General features: G+C 32.4%; 1 protein-coding gene across 3 annotated transcripts; it reads left to right on the plus strand.

Moving 5' to 3' along the window:
* The first annotated feature begins 3145 nt into the window (after window positions 1-3145).
* LOC110740293 (glutamate receptor 3.4-like) lies at window positions 3146-10302 on the plus strand. Of its 3 annotated transcripts, none has more exons than XM_021920774.1 (8): window positions 3146-3277; window positions 3435-3477; window positions 3961-4349; window positions 5861-7185; window positions 7541-7818; window positions 8261-8292; window positions 8949-9358; window positions 9538-10302. In XM_021920774.1, the coding sequence occupies exons 3-8, from the start codon at window positions 4025-4027 to the stop codon at window positions 9994-9996; spliced, it is 2829 nt and encodes a 942-aa protein (XP_021776466.1). In that variant the 5' UTR covers window positions 3146-3277; window positions 3435-3477; window positions 3961-4024; the 3' UTR covers window positions 9997-10302. The 3 variants fall into 3 exon arrangements, with proteins under 3 accessions (XP_021776466.1, XP_021776465.1, XP_021776464.1); XM_021920773.1 differs by having other exon boundaries at window positions 3146-3273; XM_021920772.1 differs by having other exon boundaries at window positions 3146-3477.
* The last annotated feature ends 1180 nt before the right edge of the window (window positions 10303-11482 follow it).

The raw sequence follows: 11482 nt of genomic DNA on the forward strand, positions 1-11482 counted from the left end.
TGTTGTGCATGGCTTATAGCGCGCCCGATCGTGCGAGCGTCTAGCACGATCGGGCGATGCTGCTGAGAAGGAACGCGAAGAAAAAGGTGGGCCCGATCGGGCGCGTGTTTTTATGGAGCCTGATTAGTTTAGTTTTAATTTTTGTTTTAGGAAACGTTTAAGTACGAGATTTGTACAGAATTTTGATTAACTTCTTTCTTAGACTTTCTCTCTCTAATTAGAATATTTCTCTCTCTTAAATTCTCTCTCAACTTTTGTTCTTAATTATTTCCATTAATCCAGATTTCTTCTTGATAACAATTTCTTCTCTTTTAATTTCAACTATTTTACTTACTTCTTTGATTATGCTTTTATTTATTTATTTGATTAGTTTAGTTATGATGATGCGTGAGTAGTTTTATTTCTAGGGTTTATGGGGATCTAATAAATGATATGAAGGGGTAATTTTGTGATTGTCAATTATCAATGCTTGGTTGATTTCCTATTGATTGTTTTAATGTTATGCAATTAGGTTTGGCCAGATTTAATTGTATGAGTTTAGCAATATTAATTCGAGATTCGACAGATGAGAATTGATGTTTAGGCTTAGTTTCAATAGGCGGATTAATTTATAAATGGTTAAGTCGAGATTCGACAGATGAGATTTAATACCGGTAAATTAACTCTGTGATTATAATACGTAGCGAAAGCCCTTTATAATCTGATTAACCAATGATTGATGATTTCTTATTATGATTTGCCCTGGAATATTGTTTATTAGTGAACCTATGCCCTAGGTCTTTTAATATTTGATTTCCCCCCTACTTTATTTCTTTCGACCTTATTCTTCGTAGTTTAGATTTTATTCACAAAAATATTGGTTACTTAGATAATTTAGACTATAATAATTAATTAGGAATAGAAAGACTTGTTTCCCTGTGGAGTTCGACCCTACTTCCCTATCTACTTTAGTTAGAGGACTTAGGTAATTATTTTTTATTAGGGGATACGACTTTACCCTGTCACATCCCCGAATATCCAGTCATGGTTCAGGACATCTATGGAGTTAGCGATCTCATGGATCGTGAAGGGTGTAACCTTCACCCTATGAACGGTTTACAAGTTCCTAAAACTTGTTGACGATTCTTTTGCTCTAGCTTCCTTCCCTTTGGACGTCACCATACTTAAGTGTATGAACACAATGGGGCTCAATTGTGGGATGCTTAAAATATTCCCTACATGCGTGTATTTATACCTTTGGTTTGGATGGTAGACCTGATAGTTTTAATACATACTATTTGGTTTATGTGGCTATATAATGGCTTTGTAGATATAAGAAAGCCACAAAAATCTTTTATGACAATTATTTTAACACTCAAAAGTTTGACAATGTTATTTTAAAAATAATTATTAAATAATTTTTAATTGATTTGCATCGCTTCATACCAAGCTATTGTTAGTTTAGAACTCGTAATTGATTTGCATGATTCAATAATACTTAACGTATTTTCCTGCTAACGAATTTTTTGTGAGCTTTGGTCATACGGAGTTATAATATGTGAAATGTTCGTTGTAGCAAAAAACTTGATGATGTAAGTTCAATGTTCTACGACCATCTAATATTTATATCTATATCTATATATATATAATACTAAAACAATAACCACTTAGTTATCTTTTTCCTCTTAAATTCTCTCCATAATTAATACCATTTTTTTCTATCATCGATTTCCCTCGATTTTAGGTTTTTTAAGTTATTTATACCTCTTGGTAACATCTGCTCAAAGATCACTATTTAATATTAATGTCATTTAAATTTCATAACATTGTTTTTTGCGTGCCATCAAATAATGTACAATTCAAAAGCTAATAAGGGCCTGTTCATATTTACTGAACCGAGCTGAACTGAACTGAACTGAACTGATTGGAGTTGAACTAAACTGAACTGAACTGAACTGAACTGAAAAATTAAAATGCATAAAAATATATGAAAATGTTTATGAAAATTAATGATAATATATATAGTGGATTGTGAAAAATATAAAAGTGTTTTAAAAATAACTCTGTATTTTAAATTATTATATTTTAAATTATTAAATTTTTGTGTATTATATTTTAAATATATATATATATAAAAATAAAAAGTATTCTTCAATATTTTACTGTAGTCAATCGTTGCTTGTTGTACTCTACACAATTTTATTCGTTTACATGAACTAGGGATTCCATTCACGCACCAAGTTGAAGTCATGGGACCAACAAAAGATCATACTATGTACGATGATAACAGAAAAGCGGCTATGGATATTGTACGAAACCAAATAACTGATCAGATATGGGAGTCAATTCAGAGGAATGCCGAGGTAATGGAGCAACTTAATGAAGAAGAAGAAGACGAAAAACTAAACGATTATGAAAGCTAGTAACTGTTGTGTAGTACTCTCATTTTGTCAATGAGTTCAACTATAAAAAAACATGTGACATTTTGAACGACGAATATAATTTAAAATAATAATAATAATTATTATTATTTTTTATTTTTATTATTATTATTACATTATTATTATTATTATTATTATTATTATTATTATTATTGTTATTATTATTATTGTTATTATTATTATTGTTATTATTATTATTATTATTGTCGTTGTTGTAATATGCTAAAACATCTAAAACAAAAAAAATTAACAAATGAGCTGAACTGAACTGAACTGAACTGAACTGAAAATAAGTAAATATGAACAGGCCCTAAACCTTAACAATAGTTGTAAATTAAAGAACAAGATTATAAATAAGAAGAGCAATCACGAAAGAGTAAAAATAAACCGTCTCTCGGTAATAAACCGTCTCTTTACTTTTTTAATACTCCTCAAAATCCCTTACTTTCTTATCTCTCCTCAAACTTATACCTCACAACCTATTATTTTAATAAATTCAACTGATCTTCCTATCACTATGTGAAAGTCAACGCGTTTTATTTTTTTGACCCGCAGAAATATTAGATAAATATATATATATATATATATATATATATATATATATATATATATATATATATATATATAATAAAAAAAAATAAAAAATAAAAAAACATGTTACATACCGACAGCGAAAAAATGTTTACAGTAAGGGAATTTTATTACAGTAGCAAAATTATTATGAAGAAAATCCACTTACTAGATTTGAACATCAAGAATGAATCATTCTTTTCTGAGTTCACAAGACTATTGCTTACAAACTTTACAGTCCACAAACTCTTTTGGTCCCAAAAACAATGTTCTATCCAATTTTGTAGGTTATTTCCACAATTTTATCAATTATAACTTAATTATTAATGAATGTGATTTTTTGGATTTTTATGCTTGCTTCCTTCCTTACTTATTCGCATATTTTTCTTCTTTTCCATATGTCTTGGACTCATTATCTGCTGATTTTTAATGTTGGGCATCCAGGCATTTCTTGCTCATTCATCTGCTCATAATTTGAGGGTTTTAGGTAATCTTTCTATCATAATTAACAATCATTTTTGTTGGGTATTTTTTTATTCTAATTTTTGTTGGGTTTTTCTATGAAGTTGACTGTACTTCTTATTTTATGCTAATAATACACAGTTTAGATTACATTAGTTTATTAAGTACATGATTTCCCGGGTGATTAACATCTTAAACAGGACAAAAGTTTGCCATTTTAAAATATTAATTATAACAAGTAGTCATGTAGTTTAGTGATTAGTGTGTTGGGAATCAAAAATTTGTTTATTAGCTAACTAGAAATTTCAGGCAATTTTTTAAGTTTATACTATTGATTTTTGTAGTTTTAAATTATATATTTGAGGGTTCTGAGTAGTTAGGTGATGAGGTTTGATTTTATATTCCATGATGTTTAATTACATGGGAATTTTTTTTGGGATTTTTTTTCATAGATTCATGTGTTGTATTTTTTGGGTCTTTACATTGAAGGTTGATTTCTTGTACACAGGCATGGTATGTTTGATTGATTAGTCATTCAGTCGAAAATCCAAAGAAAGCCGGTGTTTTTAATCATGGGTGTCCACCTTAGTAGAAGGCTTGGACATGTACCTTGGATGGGAGCTATATTAGTGATAATCCTTTGTATGGTGGAAGTGGAACCCAGTTTGGGAAAAGGTGTGGCCGATAATTCTAGTGTAACATCTTCTATTTCGAGGCCAAAATCTGTGAACATTGGTGCTCTTTTCACCTTCAATTCGGTTATTGGAAGAGCAGTGAAGCCAGCAATGTCTGCAGCAGTTGATGATATCAATTTCAATTCCAGCATTTTACAGGGAACAACAATAAACCTTATATATAGTGATACTAATTGCAGTGGTTTCGTGGGAACTATGGAAGGTAATTTTTGTCACTGGAGCCTTTTCTTTTTGTTTCGCTGTTCGATTATTTATGTAATTGTTTATGTTTGTGTGCGTAAGTATTATACATTTTTTTTTTATTTATAGAAGATCAATTCTTGAGTTGTGACATAAATTGGAGCTTTTAAGGGGTAATGCTTTATACATATTCACCTAAGCCTCATCACTTAGGAATTCATACTAGTAAGTAGTTGTTTTCGAGTTTGGCTAGAAGCTTATAAAAGAAATCAAGTGGCGGGAAAAGCTCATTGAGGTGGCTTGTGCACTTTAGTAGATAAAAAGACTAATATTTTCCACCATTGAAAGCTTTTTTTTTAAAAAATAAACAAAAAGAAATGTCCGTACACTCTTTAGACTTTCCATTTTACGCTGTTCAGTATCCCAACCAAAACCAATTAATGTAAAGTATGTAGATTGGGAGTTAAATGGGAGACATACAAGCAAATTTTTTCCCCCTAAATTATTACTCTCAATCTCCAACGAAATTAGGACCGCTTGCCAATCCTTTTTTGAATTGCTATAGTTGACAGTCTTGGTTTGAAAATCTTCTAAGTTCTGCTTGGTTTTTCAAACAACGGTTTTAAACTGTGTTTATTTTTACTGGCATCTATATAAATCATATATAAATTACATATATATAGTTTTTGATATAGTTCATGAAAATGCAGTGGTAGTATGAAATTTAACAAGAGCTAGTGCTTTATGTATTCTTGCATCTATCTTCACGTATCTTATATAACTTTTTAATGCTTGTATTTTTGAGTATTTGATTTTTTTTTGTAAGACTATTGACAGTTTTAGATGGCTTATATTTTATCTGTGAATTGGATAATAGTTTGCCTTATGGCTTTTGGTAACGTATTGATAGAGTATAAAACATATTCCTGTGCTCCAACCATAAGCTTAAGCTTTTGGTTAGGTTGGTCCATTAACACGTATATCTAATTTTGTTCTTACTTGGGAAATGGAACTCTATTTTTATATCAGAAACATGATATATCTAAGATGTTCATCTCTACAAAACAAAATGTTGATTAGAAGTAATAATTTTCCACTCTATTTGAAAATCTCTGTCTATCTTAAGCTGTTGCATTTGTGCAGCAGAATTTGTCTAAATGTTCAATTTGATATGGGGATATTCAATTTGATATGGGGAAAAGATGACATATTTGTCAATACAGCCAGTTTAATCATCAAATATTGATAATAAAAGAGAACCTCTTGTTAAAGGACAGAAAGATGGTTTATACTCTTGAAAAAAAAAGAAATAGTATTGTGCTTGTAATCTGTAAAATTACATATGGATGATATTTTCATGTTTGTAGGTAATATGTTGAGCTTAGTATGTTAGGGTTGAAGTATTAAGAATGCCAATTACATGAAAATTATTGACTGAAATATATATGCAGTATCTGCTCTTTACTGCAAAACTTATTCTTTCACCCTGGTAGAATGACTGAAAACATTGACATTGTTTTACTTATCATGTAGCTATACAGCTAATGGAGAAAGATGTGGCTATTGCAATTGGTCCTCAATCTTCTGGCATTGCTCATGTCATTTCCAATGTTGTTAATGAGCTACATGTGCCTTTACTGTCTCTTGCAACAGATCCTACTCTCTCTTCACTACAGTACCCATATTTTCTTCGTGCAATACAGAGTGATTATTTTCAGATGTATGCTATCGCTGACCTGATTGTGTATTATGGATGGACGGAGGTAATTGCTATATTTGTGGATGATGATTATGGCAGAAATGGGATTTCTGCATTGGGCGATGCTCTTGCCAAAAAGCGTGCCAAGATTTCATACAAGGCTGCCTTCCCTCCAGATGCTTCAAAAAATGCTATTAACGATTTGTTAGTTGAAGTCAATTTGATGGAATCTCGAATTATTATTGTGCATGTAAATCCTGATTCTGGTCTGACTGTATTTTCTGTTGCAAAGTCTCTTGGGATGATAAGCGATGGCTATGTTTGGATTGCTACGGATTGGCTTTCGTCAGTTCTTGACTCAAAACCTGTAGATCCTAGTACTATGGATCTACTACAAGGAGTGTTGGCTCTCCGCCATCATACTGCAGAGTCTGACCAGAAACATGCTTTTATGTCAAGATGGAAGAGTTTGAAAAATGCAGGAAATTCGAGCATTAATTCTTATGCCTTTTATGCTTATGATTCTGTTTGGTTAGCTGCCTATGCGCTTGATTCGTTTCTCCACCAGGGTGGTAACTTATCATTCTCCAGTGACCTCACGATTAATGGAAGTTCACTCAACTTATCAAATCTTCGAATTTTCCAAGGAGGCCAGCAATTGCTACAAAGACTGATGGGAATGAAATTCACGGGATTGTCAGGAGTTATTCAATTTGATTCAGAAAGAAACCTAATTCACCCTGCAGTGGACATACTGAATATTATTGGAACTGGATCTAATAAGATTGGGTATTGGTCTAATTATTCTGGCCTTTCAGTTGTTACTCCAGAAACCTTGTATCTGAAGCCTCCTAACAAATCCTCTAGTAGCCAACATCTTAGTAGTGTTATATGGCCAGGTCAAGTCACCAAAATTCCCCGAGGATGGGTATTTCCTAATAATGGTAAACCTCTGCAGATTGTGGTACCCAATCGTGTTGGTTATAAAGCATTTGTCTCTTTAGACAAGGATCCTCCTGGAGTTCAGGGATATTGTATTGATGTCTTTGAGGCAGCTCTAAAACTGCTTCCTTATCCTGTTCCGCACAACTATGTGCTCTATGGTGATGGTAAAAGAAATCCAAATTTCGACAATCTTGTCAATGATGTTGCTAATAATGTAAGTATTGCAAATTTTTCCAGAGACTATTTCTCAGTTTATCTTACACGCAGTACTATTGCATATTTCCTACATTGCTTGATGTGCATTATTTTTTTTATTAAATCAACTCCATCGGAGAATTAAAGCTTCACGTTTCGTTTTGCTAAACAGGCCTTTTCCTTAACATCATCATTACCCCTTTTTCGCACCTCTATATGCAAACATATGTATCTGTTGATTTATTTGAGAACTTTTTCATAATTTTCTATAGGTGCAGGAGCCATTTTTTATGTGCTTGGTTTTTTTTTTTTTTTCTTTTTTTTTTTATACATCTTTAACTTTATTTTTATATAAATTTTTGTCCCTTCATCAGAAATTTGATGCAGCTGTCGGTGATATAACTATTATAACAAATAGAACAAGGATAGTGGACTTCACACAGCCATATATAGAATCAGGACTAGTTGTAATTGCTCCTGTAAGAAAAGTCAAGTCAAGTGCCTGGGCTTTTCTCAAACCCTTTACTGTGGAGATGTGGATCGTTACCGGGTCTTTCTTTTTACTTGTGGGAGCTGCTGTTTGGATTCTGGAGCATCGAATCAATAGTGAATTCCGTGGTCCACCAAGTCAGCAACTTATTACAATAATCTGGTTAGTTGTTCTTTTTCTTGAAGCTTCTTGGTTTTGATAGCAGTTTTGTAGCTATTTTAGACTGGTGATGTTACTCAACTGCTATATCTGTTGCCTGGAATCTGCTCATATATAGGTTTTAATTATTAATCAATTCTTCTGTATTATATGAGAGGAGGAAGGAAGTGGTTACTTATTGTCTTTTGTTACCAGATGGAGTAGTATACTAGTTTGCGGTTGGCACTATGAGTTGAGTTCTCTTGGGACTAATGATTGCAGAAAACTATGAATGGTGTGAAGTAGAAGTATCAATTTCCTATCTTCCCTCAGATATGAAATGATTATCTGATACATAGTTATTTTACGTTGGTGCAATTGAACACTCATAGGCGCCTTATCGAATATTCATCAACAATTGTGTATTTCTTATAATGACTTTCTGACACAGGCTGTAATTTTGCAGGTTCAGCTTTTCAACAATGTTTTTCTCACACCGTAAGAAGATTTCTCATTCTTATTTTACTAGTTTAGTCCAGTAAACTGCATAGTCTTATAATTTATTTTTTTTGGAAGAACATAGTCTTATAATTCATACAAGTGTATTTAGATACAGCTTAAATTACTAGTAGTTTGAGAATGATTAGTTAGTGAGTGAAACTTAATTGGAGGATATGATCACAGTTGGAGTATACACATATATACATATATAAACTCATAAGTGCTAGTTGATTGTAGGGGATCTACTTTGTTCTTCATTTCTAAATCCTCCCTAACTGATCGATTATCTGTTTCATTACTGCTTTTGCTATATATGGATTGGAAAAGCTTTTGTTTTCCTCTTCAATGTCTAATACCAACATTGTTTATCAGTAGTGTATATTGTTCTTGACTTTCTTTAGAAATGTTACCGATATAATATTTTCCTGTAACTTAGGGCTTGTTCTCTTCAGCTTATTTTCAGTTTAGTTCTTATTTTCCTTCTCTCATAAAATATTCAATTCAGTTCAGTTCAGCTCCAATAAGTTCAGTTTAGTAAATCAGAACAGGCCCTTAGTATATCCATAATTCTGGTTACTAATCTTGTAAAAAAAAAAACATTCTGGTTACTAATGCAGTTAAATTTGCTGTTGTCGCTTTGCTGCAATTGACAGGAGAAAACACCCTCAGCTCCTTGGGACGATTTGTGCTTCTTATATGGCTCTTTGTGGTTTTGATTATCAATTCTAGCTATACAGCTAGTTTGACTTCTATCCTCACAGTGCAGCAACTATCATCAAGGATTGAAGGAATTGACAGCTTAAAAGCAAGTAATGATCCTATAGGGATTCAGGATGGCTCATTTGCTCGTGATTATCTTATTAGAGAGCTAAATATAGCTGAGTCTCGGCTTATAAGCCTCAAGAATCAAGAAGCATATGCTGATGCCCTTGCTCGCGGGCCTAAAAATGGCGGAGTAGCTGCCATTGTCGACGAGCTTCCTTATATTGAAGTCTTCTTGTCCTTCAGTAACTGCAATGTTCAGATAGTAGGACAAGAATTCACAAAAAGCGGCTGGGGATTTGTAAGAAGCTGACTTGCTCTTGAATGTTCATGACATCATATTAGTATAAAAACTAGAACAACAGTTAACCTTAGGCCTCCGAGGTTCTAAACTATAAAGAATTTTGGAAGATTAATTGTGCAACTTTTCTGCAATGGATGGCACAATATGAGCTTATCTGTTTATATTTGTTTTCTCAGGCCTTTCAGCGGGACTCTCCTCTTGCAGTTGACATGTCCACAGCTATACTTCAACTCTCTGAGAATGGTGAACTCCAAAGAATCCACGACAAATGGTTGACACACAGTACTTGCACAAGTCAATCAAATCAAGCTGATGATAGTCGGCTCTCCCTGAGTAGTTTTTGGGGGCTTTTCTTGATTTGCGGTGTTGCGTGCTTTGTGGCACTTGGTATTTTCTTTTGCAGAGTGTGTTATCAATACAGCAGGTATGCTCCTGAAATAGTTAGTCAAGATGAGATAGAGCCAGCTGAACCAGTCAGGACTAGAGGTCTGAGCTCGGCCAGTTTTAAGGACTTGATTGGTTTTATTGATAGAAAAGAGGCTGAGATCAAGGAACTTTTTAAAAGGAAGAACAGTAATGAGGGAAACCAGTCACACCGGAGCTGTAGTTTAGATAGGGAATCTTCTTCACCTTAAGCAGTCGTTTCCTAGGTTCAGTTGTACATTGCTGCAGCATTTTACTAGCTTCAGATGGACTGTACTGCTGCCATCTTACATTAACTTCTGATGTAACAGAACAGGTGACATTCCTATGTACGGGATCATCTAAAGTCCTTCAGTCAAAAGAGAAATGGGAGAGGTGTAGAATGATTACTTGTATATGCTTAGAAACAATTTCTGACATACACGCGGATGTACTTACACATACTCCATAACCAAAAATGCAATTGTTTATAACTGAATTCACAACATAACCTTACATAAAGGAAGTGATTCTTGGGGAGAAGATACTTTTAACAGAACTTTTATTATGAGTTAAATGTATTTTGATATGCGTTGAGGATTACTTGTTTAATAACAATGAAAAAGACTAGATTTAAGTTCGTGTGATGCACCTTTATTTATTTGTTTATCTATTATTATTTTTTTTTTTGAATGTATATTATTCACATTGATCTAATGTTCATGTTATCTTGCTATTTCATTGTTAAATTTGGATGATATAGCAAAGGCAATATATTTTGTAATTTATGTTCGGCGTGCAAAAGGGGTTACCAATCTTACAATGCAATGTATATACAATACCTGTAAATGTAAAATAATTGTTTGAAGCACTTGGGATAAACAAGGATTAATTTATAAATTATAAACTTCTCATTTTTTTGGAAGAAATCCATACATGCTCTTGGTAAAAAAATATAATGTGTTATAAGAGATAATTATGTAAATGAATATTAGCTAAGATCACAACTTCACATAACTCTATCTTTTACCAACTAACAACTCCTAAACATATCAAATCAAATATTCAACATATCTTCTTCATATCATAACACCCCCACAAGTTGGAGCATGGTGGGAATCTAGAATGCTCAACTTGGAGCATGCTCTGATACCATGGGAATGCTCTTGACCAAAATATATAATGTGTTACCAGAGATAATCATGTAAAGAATATTAACTAATATCACAACTTAACATAACTATATAGTGTAAGCAATATATTATTTTTGGGTGAAGAGACAAGGGTTACGATGCATTGTATAAATAAGTAATGACGTGTAAAAATAAAAAATATTTTTCAATTTACCTTGAATCAACAAAGATTCATTTATATTTGATTTACTTCTCATCTTTTTGGTGTATTACCATTAAAAGTTGTATTTTTTTTTCCTTGTAGGATTGAGAACCGAAAAATAAATTTTGTATAGAAAGGTGATTACTTCTTACACTTTAAACATTAGGTAGATGTAGAGATAAATAAATTTTGTATACAAAAATGATTATATTTACAGGCATATCATACATAAACTATATCTGTGTCAGAAAGGTGATTTCCTTACGATGTAAACATTAGTTGTTAAAGTCAAAAATAAAAGATGACTATTTTACGGGAAAATTCAAGTTTCTCAAGATGAGTAACAAAACTTGTTTATCAACAGAGTACTGTAGACACCAAATT

Source organism: Chenopodium quinoa, unplaced genomic scaffold (genome assembly GCF_001683475.1).
Source record: "Chenopodium quinoa cultivar QQ74 unplaced genomic scaffold, ASM168347v1, whole genome shotgun sequence".
Lineage (NCBI taxonomy): Eukaryota > Viridiplantae > Streptophyta > Magnoliopsida > Caryophyllales > Amaranthaceae > Chenopodium > Chenopodium quinoa.

Coding starts and splice junctions, on each gene's coding strand:
- LOC110740293 (XM_021920772.1), top strand. CDS start 4,025: ATGGGTGTCCACCTTAGTAGAAGGCTTGGACATGTACCTTGGATGGGA. Junction 7,186..7,540: donor TCAATGATGTTGCTAATAAT/GTAAGTATTGCA, acceptor TCCCTTCATCAG/AAATTTGATGCAGCTGTCGG. Junction 8,293..8,948: donor AACAATGTTTTTCTCACACC/GTAAGAAGATTT, acceptor TGCAATTGACAG/GAGAAAACACCCTCAGCTCC.